General features: G+C 49.5%; 1 protein-coding gene across 1 annotated transcript; it reads right to left on the reverse strand.

The window, feature by feature from the left end:
- Positions 1 to 624: 624 nt before the first annotated feature.
- On the reverse strand, positions 625 to 4,411 carry Tmem270 (transmembrane protein 270). Its single transcript, XM_038344628.1, has 3 exons — positions 4,340 to 4,411; positions 1,607 to 2,044; positions 625 to 912 (listed from the first exon to the last, which is right to left on the reverse strand). The coding sequence occupies exons 1-3, from the start codon at positions 4,409 to 4,411 to the stop codon at positions 625 to 627; spliced, it is 798 nt and encodes a 265-aa protein (XP_038200556.1).
- Positions 4,412 to 22,325: the final 17,914 nt, after the last annotated feature.

A 22,325-nucleotide genomic window follows, 5' to 3' on the forward strand; every position in this document is an offset into this window, starting at 1 on the left:
GAGGGAGGAAGGGGGGAGGGAGGGGGGAGGGAGGAAGGGAGGGAGGAGGGAGGGAGGGAGGGTCCTGTGGATGGATTGGCAGCTGTGTCGATGAAGGATGAGATGAAGGATGCGTGGGTAGAGGGATACCTTTGTGTGAGAGAATGAATGAGCCACTCCCAGACTTTCTTGAGAGTGATACTCCAAAGAATTTTTCTACATGTCTAAACTGTGGGGCCCTGGCACCCCCCAGAGGCCAGAGTTTCTAACTGCCCAGTTCCCTTTAAATCCCTGGAGAACTGAGAACCAAGGGCACAGAGTTAGAGGCCCGGGAAGCAACACCACCTGGAGGCCTGAGCCTGCTTGGACACATCCCCGAGGCTCAATTTTCTTGTATGGAAAATGATAGACAAGCCAGATGCTGGGGTTGCTAGGAGACAAGCCAAATGGCATGTGAAGTGTCTGAGGAGGTTGGTATGTGATACCTGAAAGGCACTTGGGGAACATGATTTCCATTCCAGAGGCGCCTGGGCCTGGGATTTCATCCATGTACACCCGCAAGCACAGGTACACACTGATCCATACATGCACACATACGACACAGGTAGAAGGCTGGTGAGTCCGAAAGGCAGGTGGGGGACACATTTATTCTCCGGGGGTTCCAGGCTGGGATGGGAAGGGCCCAGCCTCAGTGGTGGAGGACTCTGGAATTAAGAACTGAGGCGAAGGGGGCCCTGAGGTCTCCTGGGATTTGGCTTCCTGAGCCTGGGCCAGTTGGGCTGTGTGTTCAAAGGCAGCCTGAAGCAGGTGAGAAGCAAGACAGGTGGTCCAAGTGACAAGATAGGCCAGGTTCCAGGAAGTGACTGTGGTCATGTGCTCCACCCACAAGTAGAGCCGTCTCAGCCGGGCCAGGGCTTCCAGCAACACAGAATTCTGCAAGATGGTCCAGGCAAGCAAGAGCATTGGTAAGGGCCGAAGGGATGGCTCGGCAAGCTAAGTTTGAGCCCCGGCACACACGAGGTAGAAGAGAAACAAATCCCGATTTTCCCTGATGCCCACTGGCACAAGCATGCCCACACACAAATAATACAGGCTTTGGATTTTTTTTTTTTTTTTGCAACATTCTATGGGGCTGGAGAGATAGGTTAGTGGATAAGAACATGTACTACTCTTACAGGGGACTTCAGTACAGTCTCCATTACCCACGTCAGGTAGCTCACAACTGCCTGTAACTCCGCTGGCTTCTGGGGACACCTGCGTGCGCGCGCGCATACATACACACACCCTCATTTAAAAAATAAGAATAAGTTAAAAAGAAAAGAGCATGCTAAGGATTGGAGAGGTGGCTCAGAGGTTAAGAGCACTAGCTGCTCTTCCAGAGGTCCTGAGTTCAATTCCCAGGACCCACAAGGTAACTCATAACTGTCTTTAATGAGATCTGCCCTCTTCTGGCATGCAGGCGTACATACAGGCAGAGCACTGTATACATAATAAATAAATCTTTAAGAAAATAAAAAGGATGCTGAGTGGCCCCCAGGACCTGCCCATGGCTGGTACTGAGCAGCCTTGCTCATGTCCAGAGTCTCCAGCCTATCACCATCTGCAGTCTGAATACCTGCCAACCTACCTGGCTGGGCAACCAGCCCAGAGTAAAGCGATGGGCTTTCTGCACCAGCCTCCAGGTCAACAGCAGCATCAGCAAGGCCACCAGCATCAGGCCATGCAGACAGGAGATACACAGGTCCCTGAAGGTGGTGGCAGACAGGCCCAGAGGTTCCCAGACACCTAAGTGCCACAGGGCCAGTCTCACGGTACGAGTGCAGCCCAGCCCGATGTTGTATGCCAACCTGGGTCCCCAGAGCAGCAACCACAGGGGGACCCAAAGCAATGCCAGTCCAGCTTGAAGGGCCAAGCTCAGGGGACAGGTTATGATGACTCCCGGAAGCAGGCGAGCCTGGTCGCCGCCAGAGCCCCGGGCCTCCTGGGCCAGTCCCAGCACCCACTGCTGAAAGGCGGCCATCTTGAGGAGCAGGAAGTCGTACAGGTGCCTGCGGTTCTGGATCAGCTGCAGGAAGATGGAGACGCCGGTGTTACCAGCGCAACAGCGCCACCCACCTGCGGTGGGCCCCAACCTGTGCTTTAGACATAGGGGCTGCCCAGTCATTATGGGCCAAGTCCAGTTTACTTGTGAATACACAGGAGTAGTCTCTCCTTTATTTATTTGATTTTGGTTTCTTTTGCAACAGGGTTTCTCTATGTAGCCCTGACTGTCCTAGAGATCACTATGTAGAATAGGCTGGCCTTAAACTCACAAAGATCCTCCTGCATGCTGGGATTAGAGGTGTGAACCACCACCGCCCAGCCTATAATCTTTAAAGTGTGACTTCCAAGATGGGGATGTAGCTCAGATGTAGTTGAAACCAAGAAAGATGGCGTATGCCTAAAGTTTTAACAGTTGGGACGTAGAGGCAGAAGGTACTCTGGCTATATAGGAAGTTCATAGTTAACCTAATCTACATGAAACCAAGGAACGAACAGAGATGGCTCCGTGGTTAATGCTCATGCCCCACAAGCCTGGTGACCTCAATATGACCCCGGAACCCGTGTAAAGTGAGGAGAGAACCAACTCAAAAATCTTCCTCTGACTTCCACACGGGTGCTACAACAATCACACACATCACACACAATAATAATAAATAATAACAAACTGGGTGGTAGTGGCGCACGCCTTTAATCCCAGCACTCAGGAGGAAGAGACAGGTGGATCTCTGTGAGTTCAAGGCTAGCCTGATCTATAGAGTGGGTTCCAGGACAGTCAGGGCTGCACAAAGAAACCCTGTCTCAAAAAAAAAAAATAATAGTAGTAATTAATAAAAACAAATAGATAAGCAGATGTGACATCCCCCTTCGCCCTATAAGATTTGAGTACAGGCCAGCCAACATGGGGTTGCCCATTGTTGCCCTTGGCATCAGGAGGGCATCTGGAAGTAACGGCATCGTTAGGGACAGAGCGGGATGTTGAGACATGGAGGGGTGACAGTGTGATGACAGGCCTACTGTGAGGGGTAAAGGACGAGTGACTTAAGATTTCCAGGTCTCTCATCTGAGGGGCAGGCTGGCCAAGAGTGGGATTATAGGGGATGAGGCTGTAACTGAGAATGTCTTCCTGAGGAGTAAGCCTCCCTGGTAGAGCCTCCAGCCTCCAGCCCACAGGTGACAGAAGCGATCATCAGCCTGGACCCACTGACCCACAGGAGCGTCAGAGTCCAGGGACTATAGGCTCTGAAGGACCAAGATAAGAAACCAGGCATCAGAGCACAGGCCTGTTGTCCCAGCAGGTCAGGAGTTCAAGGCCAGCCTAGGTTACACAGTGACTCTGTGAATTTGAGGCCAGCCTGGACCACACAGTGAGACAGCGAGGGTCAGAGAGAGGATGAAGATGAGAAGTGGGGGCTGGAGAGATGGCTCAGCAGTTAAGAGAGCTTGCTGCTCAGGCCTGAAGAGTAGAGCTGAGTTTGGGTCCCAGCACCCACAGTCATGAGCCAGTGTGGGCATGGTCCAGGGCATCCCCGCAACCCCAGCACCCAAGATGTTGAAGACAGGAGGATCTCTGGGGCTTGCTAAGCTGCCAGATAAGACAAAATAAGCAAAAACCCATTAGCTCCAAGCTCAGAGGACCAAAGGAATAAAGTAGAGTGATCGAGGGGGGCATCCAGGGCCTTCTTATGGCTTCTATTACATACACAGGCATGTACATTATACACATGTACATACATCGTGCTCACACGTGTACATACATCATACCCACACACATGGCCATACACCATTCCCGCACCCATTCACACCAGAAGGAAATGGGAAGGGAGGAGAAGGGAGGGGAAAGGGAAGGACCAGTGTGATGGCTCGGCAGGTAAAGGCACCTGCTGCCGAGCCTGACAACCTGAGTTCGATCCCCAGGACCCACATGATGGAAGGGGAGAACTGACTCCCAACACAAACAGACACACACGCATCAAATATAATGTTTTTATAGGAAAGAAAGGACTGGGTGTATTGGAGCACATCTTTAGTCTCAGCACTGGGGAGGCAGAGGCAGGTAAATTTCTGGGAGTTCAAGGCCAGCCTGGTCTACATAGCAAGTGCCGGGACAGCCAGAGCTATAGCTACATAATGAGACCTTGTCTCAGAATATATATAAATAAATAAAAAGAAGGAAGGGGAAGATAGAAAAAATAAGGGGAAGGGGAAGAAAGATTGCCACAGTAGTTCAGGGAACGGGGCTTCTGGGAGCTCATTGGTTATTCCCTGGTGGCTAGGAACCGCTGAATCTCTACAGGTCCCCTCTCCCCACCATGCTTACCATCGCACAGAGCCTCCCAACCTGCACCAGAATTCTAAGGAGGCCGGATCTGACCCGGGGAGCGGCCTCCATGTCTGGCCTCCATCCATTCCTCCAGCCAGGGAGGCAGGGTGACCTCACAGATGCCACAGGGTGAGGGGATAGAGTTACCATGGGGACCCAGTTGCCACATAAGCCACTGTCCCTTTCCCTAGATCCCTTTCCAGCTCCTCTGAGACCTCAGCTCAAATCTGGCTACATGGTAATCACGGACAAGATAGATGGCTGATGCCTAGGGTCAGTTCTCCATCCGTCTGTCTGTCTATCTATCTATCTATCTATCAATGATCTTTTTATCTATTTATGGTGCTGTTGTTAGAGAAGGTCTCAGGTAGCACAGACTGGCCTCAAACCAGCTATGTAGTCAAATATGACCTTGAGGGGTTGGAGAGATGGCTCAGAGGTTAAGAGCATTGCCTGCTCTTCCAAAGGTCCTGAGTTCAATTCCCAGCAACCACATGGTGGCTCACAACCATCTGTAATGAGGTCTAGTGCCCTCTTCTGGCCTGCAGGAATACACGCAGACAGAATATTGTATGCATAATAAATAAATATTTTAAAAAATTCTTTAAAAAATGACCTTGAATTCCTCATCCTCCTGCCTCCACTTCCCCAAAATCGAATGATGGGCATGAGCCACGGCACCTAGCCTTTTTATTTTGATTTGGCTTTTGTTTGGAGACACACTCACCCTGTAGCCCAGGATAGCCAATCACAGCGGGTGTATTCGCAGCACGTTTTGGCTTTGGGCAACCTGTGGCTGGAACCCCCAGGGAAACAGCTCAGAGTACATTTCAGAATCAGTCTAGTTTACCTGCCAGGCACTGGTGGTGGGGAGGAAGGGAGGGAAGAAGGAAGCAAAGAAGGGAGGAGGAGATAGAAGATGTATGGCCTTTCTTCCAGGATGGGCCCGAGGGTAGCAGATATGCAGCAGGAGGAGCCCCAAATTAGTTTCCCCAACTGAGACCCCTCTGTCCTCAGCCCCAGACCTCCCTCCCTGTCCCATCTCTCTCCCCATCAACTGAGTGCACTCTGGGCTGTGCACTGTGGCCTGTGAGGGCTTGGAGTTTCCCCCACGCTGAGGGTGAACAGCTGGTAGCATGCAGGAACCAGTGGATGCTGCCTTGTACCACACCAGGGGTCGCTATTCTGGATCCCTGCTGGCGAAGCAGGATCGCATCCCCAGAGCAAGCCCTAGAAGCGCTCCGCGCGGATGCAGAACCACAATGCCGCCGCGCGGGGGCGGAAGACACCGCGGGCGAGCAGGGCGCTTGGCAGGCGTGAGAAAGCTTCTGAATCTTGCCCTAGCACCTGCAAGACCAGTTTCCTAGTAACAGTCTCTTTGGGGCTTCTGAGAGCTCTTTTTGTGCATTTCCCGTCAATGCCTGGGTTGCAAGAAGAGGAACCAGGAACACCCAGAGATAAGGAGACCCACGTCACAGTCTTTTCCCACCCCATCCCACCCCACCTTTTTCTTTTCTTTTCTTTTTTCTTTTCCTTTCTTTTCTTCTTTCTTTCTTTTTTTCCTTCCTTCCTTCCTTCCTTCCTTCCTTCCTTTCTTTCTTTCTTTCTTTTTTTCTTTCTTTTTTTTCTTTTTTTGTCCTGGAACTCACTTTGTAGACCACACTGGCCTTGCCCACCTGACTCAGTCTCCTGAGTGCTGGGATTAAAGAAGGTATGCATCACCACCGACCGGCCACCGACAGGCCAGTCTCTCCTAATTAATTTAACCCCCTTTTTATTTGTGCAGAACTGAGGGTTGAAACCAGGGCCTTGCATCTGTTAGACAAATGATACACCCAGATTGGCCTCCATTTCTCTGTGTATCTGAGGCTAACTTCTGATTCTTCTGCCCCGCACCCTGCTATTTTAAGTTTTTAATATGATTTTTTTTATTTATGTGACTTGGATAAAGCTTTTTTCGGGGGGGGGGAATAAAAGTTCCCATACGAATGTGCTTGATGACAGAGCGGTCTTTTCTGTAGACTTCAGGAAACAATGAAAGAAAGGGTTAGAAACAAAATAACAAAGCTGGGCGTGGTAGTCCACGCCTTCAAGCCCAACCCTGGGGAGGCAGCGACAGGTGGATCGCCAATTATTTTGAAGCCAGCCTGGTCTACAGCCTAGTTCGAGGACAGCCAAAGGGCATAAAGAGATCCTGTCTCAGCCAGGCGGTGGTGGCATATGCGTTGGAAAGGAAGAGGCGGGTGGATCTCCAGATTCAAAGCCAGCCTGGTCTACAAAATGAGTTAGTTTCCAGGACAGTCAGGACTACACAGAGAAACCCTGTCTCAAAAAACAGTTTTGAGAGAGAGAGACCCTGTCTGAAAAAGGAAGGAAGGAAGGAAGGAAGGAAGGAAGGAAGGAAGGAAGGAAGGAAAAAATAATGGCCTGTGAGCAAAGACACTTGCTGTCAAGCCTGTTCACCTGAGTTCGATCCTAGAGACCCAGATGGTAGAAGGACAGAACCAATTTCAGGTGGCTCCAATGGTAGAATATAGAGTTAGCATGTGCTAACTCTGAGTTCCACTTCCACCACCAGAAAGAAAAAAGGAAGGAAGGAAAGAAGCGAGGGAGGGAGGGAGGGGGAGGGAGAAAGAGGAGGAGGGAGGAAGAGAGAGAAAGAAAAAAAGCTTAAAAATGTTTTGTTAAAGCAAAGGACCTGACAGAGCATGGGGCAAACCAATTAACAACAAAAGAAACCAAAAGAACAGAAAAGAACAGTCAGATTTGTGTAAAGATGCTCACATCTCATTAGTAATCAGGGAGAAATGTGAATCAAAGTCACAGTGAGATACCATCTTCCCTTTCTTAGCAAAAAACAAGAGTTGTACGCTATGCACCGATGACTTTATGGGACAAAGAGCAATTCATGCAGAGCCAGACCCTGAAGCAGGATCTCAGAAATTCATACAGGAAACGATTGTGCAAAGCTGCCCACGAAATACATGAGAAACTAAAACTGGAAACTGATTAAGAGCTGAATGAATGGCTCAGCACTACAGCACCTATCCAGAATCCCCAGTGAGGGGCAGGGGTGTGGCTCAGTGGTAGAGCCCCTGCCTAGAATCCCCCAGTGAGGGGCTGGGGTGTGGCTCAGTGGCAGAGCCCCTGCCTAGAATCCCCCAGTGAGGGGCTGGGGTGTGACTCAGTGGTAGAGCACCTGCCTAGAATCCCCTGTGAGGGGTCAGAAAAAAGACCACCGACCATTCATGTGCTCTAGTTCCTACTCATCTTTTTTTGTACTGCCCATTGGCAGATCTCCTTATAGAAATGTCTACTCATGAGTAACAAGCACAGAACTGCAGAAGGCTCTTCCCATTGGTAGAGAGACGGAAGAATAAACATGAAACTCCTTTGAAGGTTGACTCGAGCTTGGCTAGAATAAATGAGAGCTATATGGGTTGACATGAAAGATCCAGAAATGGTTAGGTGGAAAAGGAACGTTCCAGGGAGCAAGTTGTAGCATGACAGCATTCATGTATGTTTTTTCAAATCATTATGAATACTACATATATTGTTCTGGATATGCAATGTATATGCTAACCATATTTTAAAATATATTTAGCTGAGTGAGGCGGTACATGCCTATAATACCAACCCTGTCAAAATCTTTAATTTTTATTTATTATGGTATATGCCTTAGTTACTGTTCTGTTGCTGTAAAGAGACATTGTGACCAAGGCAGCTTATGCCAGAAAACTTTTCACTGGGGGCTTGCTAATGTTTCATAAGATTAGTCTCTGACCATCGTGGCAGGGAGCATGGTGAGAGGCAGGCAGGCATGGCGCTGGAGCAGTAACTGAGAGCTTACATCCTGATCTGCAGGCAGGAGGCCGAGACCCATACTGGGCCAGGCATGGGTGTTTGAAATGCCAAAGCCCATCCCAAGTGGCACACCAACTCCAACAAGGCCACATCTCTTAATCCTTCCCAAACATCTCCACTAACCGAGGACCACACATTCAAATACGTTAGCCTGTGGGGACCACACCCACTCATACCACCACGATTTGTTTCTGGGGTACAGAAGATCTGCACGGAGCTCAGAGGATGACTTTGTGGAGCTGATTTCCTCCTTCCACCTTTATATGGGTCTGTGGATCAAACTCAAGCCGTCGGGCTTTCATAGCAAATGCTTTACCCGCTAAGGCATCTCACTGGGCCTCCCCATTACATTTCTTTCCAAAGGGTGAGGGGTATAGCTGAGTGGTAGAGCACACGGCTAGCAAGTGCAAGGTCCTGAGTTTAGTCCCCAGCACAAAAGAGGAAGGAAGGAGGGAGAGAGGAAGAAAGGGGGGAAGGAGAAACGGTGAGAGATAGACAGACAGACAGACAGATGATAGATTGATAGATGGTATAGATACATGATGGATGAGAGGAGAGAGAGAGAGAGAGAGAGAGAGAGAGAGAGAGAGAGAGAAGTTTAGATTAGAATTTAGGCTGGGAATGTAGCTGTCTCAGTTGGTAGAGTGAAGCCTGCGTTTGGTCCTCAGCCCTGTATGAACCAGATGTAGTGGCACAGGCTTGTAACTCTGGCACACAGTCCAGAGATGAAGCCAGAAGGATCCTTGACCACACAGTAAGTCAAGCCTGAGCACCATGAGGTCACCGAGGGGATGAAATGAAAAGGAAAGGGGCCGGGGCCCAGCCGAGAGGAAACTAATCATGAAGGAGGCAAGAGAAGACCACACAGAGGGAGGGAGGTGACTGGCTCAATGCCCATGCTGCCACAACCTGCCTGTGCCATGACTCTCTCTCTCTCTCTCTCTCTCTCTCTCTCTCTCTCTCTCTCTGGCTCCTCCCTACTCTGCTCTGGGACAGCCATGTCCAAATGACTTCCCAGTCCTATTAATGGCAGTTCAACTTTGTCATCTCTCCAGCTTATTCTAGAATGATCCTGTATTTCCAAACCAGACTGTTCGACCTATAATTCACTAAGGGTTCACACTGGCCAGTTTTAGATCAGCTTGACACAAGCCAGAGTCTTGAGACGAGGGAGCCTCAGTTGAGAAAATGTTCACACCAGATGGGCCTGTGGGCAAGCCATGGGGCATTTTCTTGATTGACGTAAGAGGCGCCTGCTCATTGTACGTGGTGGTGGTGCAGTCTCTGGGCTCATTGTACGTGGTGCCTCCTCTGGGCTGGTCGCCCTGCTTGCTGCTATAAGAAAGCAGGCCCAGCAAGCTATGGAGAGCAAGTCAATAAGTGCGTATTTCTCCACGGCCTCTTCATCAGCTCCGGCCTCCTGATCCCTGCCTTGTGTTCCTACCCTGACTTTCTTGGATGATAGACTACACGCTGTAAACAGACATAAATCGGTTTATTCCTCCCTGAGTTACTTTTGGTCATGGTGTTTTATCACAGCCCTGACAGGGCTTGAAAGAGATCCACAGCCCAGAGCCACAAAGCCTGGGGACCTGCACCTGGCCTGAGAACAAACCTGCATGTCCAGTGCCGCAGGTGCCGAGGCTGGCTCCACACCATTGCCGGCAGCAACTGGACGAGTTTCCTTAATCTTCTGGGGATCTCTATTTAGGGAGCCGGTTCCTTGGCTGTACTGCAGAAATGGAATTTAAACCAGTCATGGCACAGTAGGCAGGCAGGATGCTAAAAAGGCGGGAACAGCGGAACCACAAACCCTAAACTAGCCTTTGCCATGCTATTGGCTGGAAAAATGGCTCAGTGAGCCAAGGGAGCTTGCCACCGAGCCCGAAGTTCGGAGTTCAGTCCCAGGAACACGCTTGATGGAAGGAGAAAACTGACCTCTATGACCTGCACACAACACACATAAAAATAAATATACTTTAAACATTTGATTTTAAAAAGGAAAATGGGCGGTGGTGGCGCACGCCTTTAATCCCAGCACTCGGGAGGCAGAGGCAGGCGGATCTCTGTGAGTTCGAGGCTAGCCCAGTCTACAAGAGCTAGTTCCAGGACAGGCTCCAAGCTACAGAGAAACCCTGGCTCGAAAAACAAACAAACAAAAAAAGATATTAAAAGGAATTTCACAATCAAGTTTATTTTTTTAATTATACTTATTAATTTATGGGGTATGGGGGCACTTGTACCACAGGACACGTGTAGGGCCAGAAGATAACCCAAAGAAGTCCTTTCTCTCCTTCCACCATGTGGTTCCTGGGGTTTGAACTCAGGCCGTGAGGTTTGGTGGCAAGCACCTTTACCTGCTAAGCCATCTTGTTGGCCCCTACACTGGGGGCCCAGACTTTTCTTCTCCCAGCATGAGGCTGTTGGTAAAATTCCAATCTCTTGGGGCTCGATGTTTTAATACTTTGGTAGCTAACGTGTCTCTTTAGGATACATTCATTTGGGGCAGGCCAATCACAACCGAAAGAGCCATAGGGAGGTGTCTGAGTGGGCTGGGATGGTACTGACCTGGTTCTGTCCCCACTGGCCCATCCCCAATGCGTCACCAGTCCTGGCATTAGCATCCAGTATTAACATCCATTAGTTGCTTTCCCTCCTCTTCCTAAACACTCCAAAGAGAGAACAATGGAATGATTCCATCAGAGCCCAACCTGAAGAAACCAAGAGTTTGTAGGGGAGCATCATGGGATCACCTGTGTCTCAGGCCACTGCATCACAGCCCAGCATGGTGACTGCCCATGAGAGCTGCTGATGGAGGAGAGTTATCTGTCTACGTTACTTTCATTGGTTAATTAATAAAGAAAACTGCCTTGGCCCTTTAAGAGAACAGAAAATTAGGTAGGCGGAGTAGACAGAACAGAATGCTGGGTAGCAGGAGTGGGGAGACGCTTCAGGCAGTCGCCATAAGCAGTTGCCATGCTTCTCCTCTCCGAGATGGACGCAGGTTAAGATCTCTCCTGGTAAGCCACCCCTCGTGGTGCTATATAAATTACTAAATATGGGTTAAAACAAGATATGAGAATCAACCAATAAGAAACTACAGATAACGGGCCAGAGGCCAGGCAGTATTTAAATGAATACAGTTTCTGTGTAATTATTTTGGGTAAAGCTAGCCAGGTGGCGGGACACAGCCCGCCGTTCCTTCTACAGGCTGTATCCCTGGTGTTCTCCGCACAACCCTCAAGCTCCCTAAAAGGGTCTCCTCCTCAGTAACTCCCCAATAGTCTACCACTTCTAGAACCTGGGGAGGGGCCCCAGAGTCTTGTAAGTTTCCCAAGTCCCTCCCTCACCCCCTCCCCGAGAATGTTTCTGTCCTAAGGGAACAACTACAAAACAGGTTCATTAGAGGGTATGAACTGGGTTTAAGGATTAACAAACTCAAAAGTTAGAAAGTAACTAGTCAGGGTTTCTATTGTTGCTAGGAAACACTGTGGCCAGAGAGCAACTCTGGGAGGAAAGGGTTTTTTTTTGGTTTACACTTCCACATACCTGGTCATCATCAAGGAAGTCAGGACGGGAACCCAAACAGGGTAGGATCCTGGAGGCAGGAGCTGATGCAGAGGTCATGGAGGGGTGCTGCTTACTGGCTTGATCTCCTGGGCTTGCTCAGCCTGCTTTCTTATAACACCCAGGACCACCAGCCCAGGCATAGCCCCACCCACAAGGAGCTGGGCCTTCCCCATCCATCACTAATTAAGAAAATGCCTTACAGCCAGATCTTATAGAGGCATTTTCTCAATGAAAAAATTCTAGTTTGTGTCAAGTTGACATAAGACAAGTCAGCACAGTGGCCCACCTCTGGCTGCCTGGGGCAGAGCTGTCCACAGAGTCTTCAACAGGATCGGAGAGGCTACTGCCACGTAGGCTTTAGCTGTGCAACAAGGTCCTCTCCAGGGGCAGGAGCACTGACTGGTCCAGCCCGTGTAGAGTAAGGCCCCTTGTCTGTTTTCTGACCAACAGTGGGGCAGAGAAGCCATGGAGGATGAATGTTATCCAGGACATGGATGCCAGCAATGGCAAGCTAACTCCCAAGGACAGCTCAACTCCCCCCATCATGATCTTGACCCAGATTCTCCCATTCAACCTCCGCTTGCCAAACTTGTCTCCAGTCACCCACAGCAGCAAACTCAACCCTGTGACAATGGCGCAGAGGACCACGGTGGCCCTGTATGCCCACGGCAGAGGTGTCTGGTAGTCATACGCCCACACTCCATCTAGCCACATCCTTGAACCTCGCGAATCTTCCACCCGCCGTCGCAAACATAGACAGCTATAGCCATCTCGTCTTGCAAATTTTTCATCGTTCACCACCTGGGCAGTACACAGCTCACAATGGAAAACAGCCAGACCAGTGTGCCCTGAGAGGTGCTGACCAGTCAGCTACACTGCCAGGGGAATCAGGACAGGGAGACAGGGGTGGGGCCGGGGAGATCCAGCTCTGAGCTGCGGGATTCGAAGAGCTGATGATGCACTTGAGACCGGTACCCGAGGAAGCCTTCCCTAGGAGGCCAAAGTCACTCAGACACTTCACCAACAGTCAAGTCTGAGAGCCAAGCCGGCAAATGTGACCACAGCAGTCAACACTGGGATCTGGTGAAGCCGACTGAGTGTCTGTGAGGCTCTGGCAGAGGATGGGGCAGAGGAAAGGGCTTTAGTCCCTGGCCTCATATCAGATCCATATATTTCTTCTTCTTTTTAAATGAGTGTGCGCATGTATATGTGTGCATGTGTGTGTAACTATGCGTGTGCATGTTAATAAGTGTGTCTGCGAGCTCATATTTGTTTCCATATACATGTAGATACCAGAGGACAGCCAGTGCTGTGACCCTAGAAACTCTGTCTACCTCTTTTTGGTCTGGGACTCTCACTGGAGCTGTGCTAATCAACTAGGCTAGACTTGCTGCCTAAGGCACTAGAGAGGCAGTCAACAGACCTCCTTTATTCTAGACCCGTCGTGTACTATTGGTCTATGGAAGAGTCTGAGAAACATTGACGACCCCGAACTCAAATAGTATGTGAAAACAAAGAGTGTTTATCCTGCAGAAACAACCAGCATGTGGGGTCAACCATTTGCACAAAATGGCAACCGTGAGAGGAGCACGCAAAGGTAGGGGAATTCCAGGAACAGTTAGGTCATCTCAAGCATAACTGTTTAGTCAGACAGAAGTTGTGTTAGTACATTTTTGATAGGCTGGGGTTCTAGTTTTGTTCATCTTTAGACATATTTGGGTAAGTTTGGCGTGTTTCAGGGGAGTTCCAGGAACAGTCCTGTTTTCGGCCATCATCTTGAGATACTGTGGGTGCTGGCTCAGGCCCCGTATGTGTTTTCTCCTTTGTCCCTGCTGTCAGGAGTTTGTGGACCAATGGCCCTTTGTTAAAAACAAAAACAAAACAACAACAAAAAAACCCAACTACTTGTTTGCTCTTAAGAAACTGAAATCTAGCCTAGTATGGTTGTGCACGCCTTTAATCCCAGCACTCTGAAGGCAGAGGCGGGCGGATCTCTTTGTGTTTGAGGCCAGCCTGGTCTACAGAGCGAGTTCCAGTACAACCAAAGATACACAGAGAAACCCTGTCTCGAAAAACCAAAAGAGAGAAAGGAAGGAAAGAAGGAAGGAAGGAAGGAAGGAAGGAAGGAAGGAAGGAAGGAAGGAAGGAACCTAGGTCTGGTTGTACAATGGGGGATGTTTAGACCTCTCACCTCATCTCAATGGGAATCAAATACCAAAATACAGGACCAGCCACCATCTCCACCCAACACAAGGATGCTCCATGAAGCATTGATGGTGAGTGCCCTCAAAGACAGCCAGGCCCCCTGCAGTAACACACCCATGTAACATGAGGTGTTGTTGGGGTTTCTGTCCTGCCCAGTTTCCACAGCCAGTAAGCCCCATAGAAAATCACACAGAGGGGGGGCTGGAGAGATGGCTCAGAGGTTAAGAACATTGGCTGCTCTTCCAGAGGTCCTGAGTTCAATTCCCAGCAACCACATGGTGGCTCACAACTATCTGTACTGAGATCTGGTGCCTTCCTCTGGCGTGTGGGCATACATCGAGGCATAATATTGTATACATAATAAATCTTTAAAAAAAAAAAAAGAAAATCACACAGAGGTCTCCATAAGATTATAAACTGATTGGCCCATTAGCTCAGGCTACTTATTAACTCTTATAGCTTATATTAACCCATTGTTCTTATCTATGTTAGCCACATGGCTCAGTACCTTTTTCAGCAGGGCAGGTCCTGCTTCTTCGGTGCTCTGGGCAGGACTGTGGAGGGAGCTTCCTACTTCCCAGAATTCTCCTGTTCTCATTGCCTCGCCTCTACTTCCTGTCTGGCTATTGGCCAATCAGTGTTTATTTAAAACATGATTGACAGAATACAGACAATTCTCCCACACGACACCCAGGTGAGGGTTAATCTTCTCAACTTAATCACCATGGAAACAAAACTCGGAGCCTGCCCATGAAGGAGTTCTCTAGCGTTGACTGTTGTGTGAAGACCATCCCCAACTGTGGGAGCACCATTTCATGCTTTGAGGCCTCAGACGGAATGCAAAGGAGAAAGCAAGCTGAGCACCAGCATCTGTCTCTCTCTGCTTCCTGACTGTGGACGCCACATGAGCAGCCGCTTCACGCTCCTGCCGCCATGCCTTCCCGCCATGGTGGACTGTGTGTTCTCGAGGTGTGAGCCAAGGTAAACCTTTCCCTCCTTTGTCAGTCATTTTGTCACAGCAATGAGAAGAATGGAGGCCAAGCGACAGAAGAATACCCACCCCACCCTTCCACACACGCCACGCCACACACGGTCCTCCTTCCCTTCACCACACAGCTCAGAACCCTGAAGACAGGGTGCTGCTCAGTTCTGCTCGGACCAGCCCTTAAGCCAGGAGTTTCATGAGAAGTGGCTTGCACTGGTCCCAAAGCCCATCTGAGGGACTCAGTTGCAAAAACGGACGGCCACGTGAGCATGAGGACCTGTGTTCAGAACCCAGCACCCATGTGAAAGAAAGCATGTGGTGGAGGCACACACATGTAATCCCAGCACTGGGGGAACACTGGCTAGAGGATCCCTGGAGCTCAAAGGAGGGCCATCCAGTCTAGAAGATTCCACGAGTCCAGAGTCCAGTGAGTGACTTTCTCAAAGAGCAGACAGAAAAGTGATTGACAAAGACATCTGACATTCACATCTGTCCTCATTACATGTGGGCAAACATACATGTAAAACACATATATGATGTATGAAGCCAGGCTAGAGTCTCCCGTGGGCCGACATATGTGACACACTAGTGACTGCCAGCCGGAGCAGGTGGTTATCAATACCCAAGCTTATCTTCTGCAAGCAAGTGGCAGCGGTGCCAAGGCCACAGGCTATCAGTAATTTCAGAGTTGAGCCTGGTGACAAGACCATTAGGAAAGTGTCACAGTGGGCCAGGCTGGCTCAGGCCCTTCTCGTCCATCCCCCAAACAGCCAGTAAGTCCTGGCATTACCATCCTGGCTTCTGCTGTTTCCTTTTGGTCTACTTCCAGTCAGCCCAAACTGAGAGAGCAACCTCAGACCAAAGAACCAACTCCATCCAAGTCCAACTTGGGGGAACAATGACTTTATCAGGGTCACTTACAGGTTCATAGGGGACTCAAGAAGCTTCATCACCAAGAAGCCTGCCTCAGCATGGTGACATCTCATCCAGCCGCGTCCCTGGAGTCCCCTGGATAGCTTGTGGGCAGTTCCGTGGAAGCGTCTTTTCTCCCCCCAGCAACAGTCCACTGAGTCTAGAAACTGGGGTGTGGCGTCTTGAGTCTTAGAAGCTTACTGGGCTTCCTGCTCACTCTGGGAATCAAAATGCCTGCAGAGCAGGGCCATAAAATGGCCTGAGGCCAGTTTAAAAATAAACAGCTCAAACGGTAGAGCGAGATTTAACCGATGTATTGCTGTTGGCTCCTGACGATCTGCCCACAGAGTCCACAGTGAAGAAGAGGCAGACATTGCATGGTGGGCAGCTGAAATGCAGCACAGTGCTCTGAGCAACAGCAGCAGTGAACCTGGTCAAGCAGAGTGAGGCACCCATCTCTGTTTTCTTCATGGAGTCCAACAATGGGTTGGGGAAGCCATGGTTGATGTTATATGCCACCCAGAACAGAGACATCAGTACCAGAAAGCCAATAACAAGGAATATCACACTGGCTGTCCTCATGATCTGAGCTTCAATATTCCAGTAATTTGCAGACATGATACATTTATCCCCGACCGTGCACAGCAGCAGACGTAGCCAGGTTCCATGAAGACTCGAGATACTCATAGGTCCATAGCTAAGATTGGCTGGGTGTTGTACAACGTGCCCTGTATCCCGTTGCTTTTCGGAGCCCAGCACATGTGCCGCAAACCCTACCAAATTCTGGCATTTGGGTTGGTCTCATCTTCTGGAAACATCACCCTCCAAATGGGCAGGATACGACTCACAATGGTACACGACCCGCTCAGTGTAGCCACCGAGAAGCTGATGGCCTCTTGCTCCATGCGGACCATGGTTCAGTGTCTGCTGGGGAAAGGACCAGGAAGAGAGTGGCGGTCCAGCTCTAGAGATGCAGGATTCCATGAACCGAGGATGGACTTCTAAAGTATCGAAAGCAAGCCTCTCCCTGTGTGGTGGAGTGGCACAGAGCAAATAAGAGATGCCACTGCCACCAACAATTATCTTAGTAGAGTCAGATGTCCCACTCTAGCAAGTGTGACCACAGCAGTTGACATGGGGATCTATCTGGTGAAACAGATTGAGCTTCCCTGAGGTTCTGACAGAGTCCGGGGCAGAGAGAAGAGCTCCAGTCCTTGGCACCTGCCCTGACCAGAGCCCTGTATTTCTTTTGTTTTCTTTCTTTTTTTAATGTATGTGTTCTTGTGTGGATGAATGCATGTGTGTGCACCTGAACATGTTTGTAAATGTGTGTGCATGTTCCTGTGTGCATGCATATATGTAGGTGTGCCTGAGCATAATTGTAAATTTGTATGCATGTTTCCATGTATGTGCACGCATGTATGTGAGTGCACCTGAGTATGTTTGTTAATGTGTGTGCATGTTTCTGTGTGCATGCCTGTATGTGTGTGCACCTGAGTATGTTTGTTAATGTGTGTGCATGTTTCTGTGTGTGTGCACATGCATGTTGGGAACCTCATTGACCTGGGGCTCACCTGTTAGGAGACTCACTGCCTGGCTGGTGCCTTAGAAGTGCCTCATGTCTCCACCTCACTGCATTGGAGTTGCAGCAAACACTACCACACCCAACATTTTTATGTGAGTTCTGAGAATGTGACTCAGGTCCTCCAGGTTAAACCCTCAACCCTGGACTTATGGAATTCTGAGACCAGACCCGGCAAAGTCACCTTAAAGACTCAGTCATGAGCAAGAGTTTTCTTTTTAAAAAAATATTTATTTATTATGTATACAATATTCTGTCTGTGTATATGCCTGCAGGCCAGAAGAGGGCACCAGACCCCATTACAGATGGTTGTGAGCCACCATGTGGTTGCTGGGAATTGAACTCAGGACCTTTGAAAGAGCAGGCAATGCTCTTAACCTCTGAGCCATCTCTCCAGCCCCAGAGTTTTCATCTAAATATTAAGAAATCCCCTTTTCTCTCCACATGGGTACACACAGTCACGTACAACATTATATATGCACATCCAGATCAGTAATAAAATTAAATGAAAACATAATTTGTGCAAAGAAAGGTCCTTCCTGCCCTTGTTTAATGGTCTGAGCACAGTGCCAGGCAGTGCCTTGGCAGAGTCTGGCACCAGCTTCCTTTCTTGACCCACTCCCAGGCATGGCTGGCCATGGTACCCCTCTCAGGCCAAGGAAATGAACCTGATGGTTCACACAGAGGTTTCCAGATAGGGCAAGATTCACCCTGCAGGGTTTTCTGTCCTTCTTAACCCTCCCTCGCCTTTTGGAAAAGGAGACGTGTAGTGCAACTTTGAACTCATGACCCTTCTGCCTCCACCTCCCTGTGTTGGATACACACGTGTGCACCACCAGGCCCAGGACTTTCCCCTTTTGGTTTCAATTTGTTTTTTCAAGAGAGGTTTCTCTGTGTAGCCCTGGCTATCCTGGAACTCACTCTGTAGACCAGGCTGGCCTCGAACTCACAGAGATCCACCTGCCTCTGCCTCCTGAGTGCTGGGATCAAAGGTGTGTGTTAGCCGGGCGGTGGTGGCACATGCCTTTAATTCCAGCACTCGGGAGGCAGAGGCAGGCGGATCTCTGTGAGTTCGAGACCAGCCTGGTCTACAAGAGCTAGTTCCAGGACAGGCTCCAAAGCTACAGAGAAACCCTGTCTCGAAAAACCAAAAAAAAAAAAGGTGTGTGTTATGACTGCCTGGCACTTTCCCCCTTTTAACTGGAGAAGTGTCTCAACCACGAGGTGTTGGCAGATTGAGCAGTAAGGCTTGGGAGCTAGAGGTGACAGAGAGGAATGGTCATATGTCTGGGTCCCTGATGGTATCACTGAGCCCCCAGACCGCGTTGACCAGTCTCAGTGTCCCACAGTGGACCTGCACATTCTCCCTCCTTTAAGGCTGGCCATGCACCACTCTGCTATGTGCAGCAGCACCCAGTGGTGTCCCCCATATATGCATGTCACATGTTTAGAGCAAGATGGATTTGGGTGTGGAGTTTGGATCCTGACCTCTGAAACCTAGGTCTCCCCATGGCCTGCAACATGTCCCACACTGGATGTGCACTGGGGAAAAACACTGAAAGGCTAAGGTCTTCTCAGAGAAAGTGACCTTCCTTCTAGATGAAGAAAACCATGGGCACAATGCCACACACACACACACACAAACACACACACACACACACCTGTGTACAAACATGTCTGCATGCATACACACATGCATACAATGTGCACAAACATGTATGTGTGTATGCACACTCAAACACATGCATGTGCGTGCAAACATGAGGCAGGGAGCTCAGGCAATAATGTGTTTGGCATATGAGCATGAGGACCTGAACTTGATCTACAGAACCCACATAAAAATGTCAGACATGGGGCTGGAGAGTGGATTCAGCAGTTAAGAGCACTGACTTCTCTTATGTATGACTCACTTCCAATTCCCAGCATACACCCAAGCCTTCTGTAACTCTTGTTCCAGGGGATCCACGCCATCTCCTGGTCTCGTGGGCACTGGACTCATATTTGGAGTATGTACATGCAAGGAAGAAAATGCCCATACACATAAAAACAAAACTTTTTTTTCAAAGAATCCCAGATGTTGGAAGAGAGCTGAACTCCAAGCACTGAGAAGGATCCTCAAAATGCAAGGACAGGGGAAAGATTTTGAGTTCAAAGACAGCCTGGTCATCTTAGTTACCTTTCGCTTGCTGTGTCAAAACACCATGACCAAGGCAGCTTACCAAAGAAACTGTTTGTCTGGGGCTATGGAGTCAGAGAGTTAGAGTCCACGATGGCAAAGGTATGGTGGCAGGAACAGCTGGAACCTCAGGCCTAGACCAGCAAGTCAAAAGCAGTTAGAGCATGCTGCAGATGCCAGTCCAGTTAAAACTCAAAATCCACCCTGAGTGGCACATCTTCTCCACCAAGGTCACACCTCCTAATCCTTCCCAAACAGTTCCACCAACTGGGGACTAAGCATGAGCCTATGGGAGCCATGCTCATTCATACCCCCCACACACCAGGCTGAATAGCAAGTTCCAGGCCAGCCAGGACCAGTGTGATACAATAAAACCTTACCTGGGAGAAAAGGAAATATGGCTAGCACCTGGAAGAGAAACAAAGTAACCTCTGGATTCCCCGTAAGTGGACACACACATGCATATATGTACATGGACATGCATGTGTACACAGACACACATTGTCTTAGTCATCATTCTATATCTGTGAAGAGGTACTGTAACCAAAGCAACTCTTATCAAAGAAAAATCGGGGCCTGTGCACACTGTCAGAGGCTTGGTCCATTATCATCCGGGCAGGAAGCATGGCAGAAACATGGCTCTGGAGCAGTTGCTGAGAGATGCATCCTGCTCCTCAGAGGGAAAGAGAACCTGAGCCTGGTTTGGGCTTTGGAAACTAAAAGCCCACACCCAGTGACACACTTCCTCCAACAAGGCCACACCTCCTAATCCTTCTAATCCTAACAAAGAGTTCCACTCCATGGTGACTAAGCATTCAAATAACATGAGCCTATGGGGGCCGTTCTCATTCAAGCCACCACCCATACAATAAAAAATAAAAAAGGAGAAAGGATCACTGTGGGCAACAAACCGGATAGTAGTTTATTAGACAAATGTCAATCTCATTGTGCACACAGGAAAGTTTGCTCCTTCTTCATGTGACAAGACAGTGGCACTGATGAGGAGGAACCCACCATGGGTCACAGAGGCCTTCGTCATCGGCTCCACAATGTGGCAGGTGGATGGCGCCATCTTCACGGAGTGCCATGCCTGAGATGTGCAGGCCTGGTTCTAGTCGATGGGTTTTGTCCTCCATCCAAAGGCCCCAGTGGCCACACCCATGCCAGAGGGTGCACAGAAGCCCTTGACTCTGTCCCTCTTCAGTTCTCTGTTCTCTTGATGGCTCCTCTACAACACGGATGCACGGTTAATAAAAACTCAGAGACAGATATTGGAGTTCAAGCTGAAGACCAGAAAAGCAAAACAGCCAGCCACTGGCTCTTACCTCTACCTCAGTCCAAAATGGTGATCCTGCTTCCAGGAAATCTCAGAATGAGACTGAGACTGTGAGCTGTCATCTCTCATCTTTACTCCTTTCTAGTTCTGAGATTAAGGGTGTGCACCACTACCGCCTGGTTCCTATGGCAAACTAGTGTAGTATCCACTGGGATTAAAGGCGTGGGCCGTTGCAGCCTGATCCTACCAAAAGGCTGGCCTGTGTGTCTGTTTTACTTTCCTGAACCTCAGGCAAGCTTTATTTATTAAAATACACACAAAAGGCCACTACACAACATTGGGGACTCTAGCCTCCCTTTCTGACTGTCAAACATCCTTTGGCTCCTTGATGACCATCTGCGGCTTCTCCAGGACTCCAGGGGCTGCATTTCCTGACCTATGCAACATGGGCGTCCTCGCCTATATCCTGAGCCCTCCTCAGCCTTGACCATCACTCAACACAGGTCATTGACTCCTGACACAAAGAGCACCATCAAACTCTACCCCTCCATCTATCCCAGCCTGACCTCCCTCCTGAGCGCCTCACTCAGCCATCAGAGAGACCTCTGGGGAGAGTGAGGATGCCACTCAATGGGAGATGCTGGCCCAACATGCACAAAGCCTTGGGGTCCATCCTCAGAACCCCACATACAAGAAAAGGAGTACACATCTGTATTTCAGCATCTAGTGGTGGAGGCAGAAGAATGAGGGTTCAAGTGCACCCCCAGAGATAAGGAGTTCAAGGTCAGCCTGAGCATGAGGTCCTGTCTTAAAAACTCAAAAGCATGGCAGGTGACACCAGTCATTACAGCCCCAGGATGGTCACACCTTTCAGAACAGCTCAGGACTCCGTAGGATTTCTTCATCATGAAGAGAGAAAAAGACAAATAAGGAAGGACAAATAATAAAGGTGAGTTTCCCAGCACCAGCCAAAGCTCAGGGGCTCAGCAGAAGGACGGCTCAGTTCACAGGAGCTCAGGGAGGCTGGAGCCATGGACTGAGAATTTTACACATTCTCCATCATTTTCTGGAAGTTTCTATGCAGGCCAAGAAACCCTTCCACATCCATGAAGTGCCCCAAACCTGCCCTTCCCCAGCTTCTCAAAGAAAGAATCCCCTAATCAACACCGCCCAGTGCTCCTTCATCCCTCACTCAGCCTCCAGGACAAACCCTGAGCCCCACCACCTCTGCTCCATGAGTTCAGGACAGGCCATCTGGGAGAGCAAATCCAGCCTCGTCTGCACAACAATGCCCAAAGCAGCCTTAGCCACTCAGCAGGACCCTGTCTCAACCCCCAACACACACACACACACACACACACACACTAGGAAAGCAAACTGAGCACCGGCATCGGAAGGATTTAAATTTTCCCA

This window comes from Arvicola amphibius, chromosome 10 (assembly GCF_903992535.2).
Source record: "Arvicola amphibius chromosome 10, mArvAmp1.2, whole genome shotgun sequence".
Classification (NCBI taxonomy): domain Eukaryota; kingdom Metazoa; phylum Chordata; class Mammalia; order Rodentia; family Cricetidae; genus Arvicola; species Arvicola amphibius.

Excerpts from the sequence above, each read along its gene's own strand:
- Tmem270 (XM_038344628.1), bottom strand. The coding sequence starts at position 4,411 with ATGGAGGCCGCTCCCCGGGTCAGATCCGGCCTCCTTAGAATTCTGGTG. Across the intron at positions 2,045-4,339 it reads TTGGGAGGCTCTGTGCGATG|CTGATCCAGAACCGCAGGCA; the intron begins GTAAGCATGGTG and ends ATCTTCCTGCAG. Across the intron at positions 913-1,606 it reads TGGGCTGGTTGCCCAGCCAG|AATTCTGTGTTGCTGGAAGC; the intron begins GTAGGTTGGCAG and ends ACCATCTTGCAG.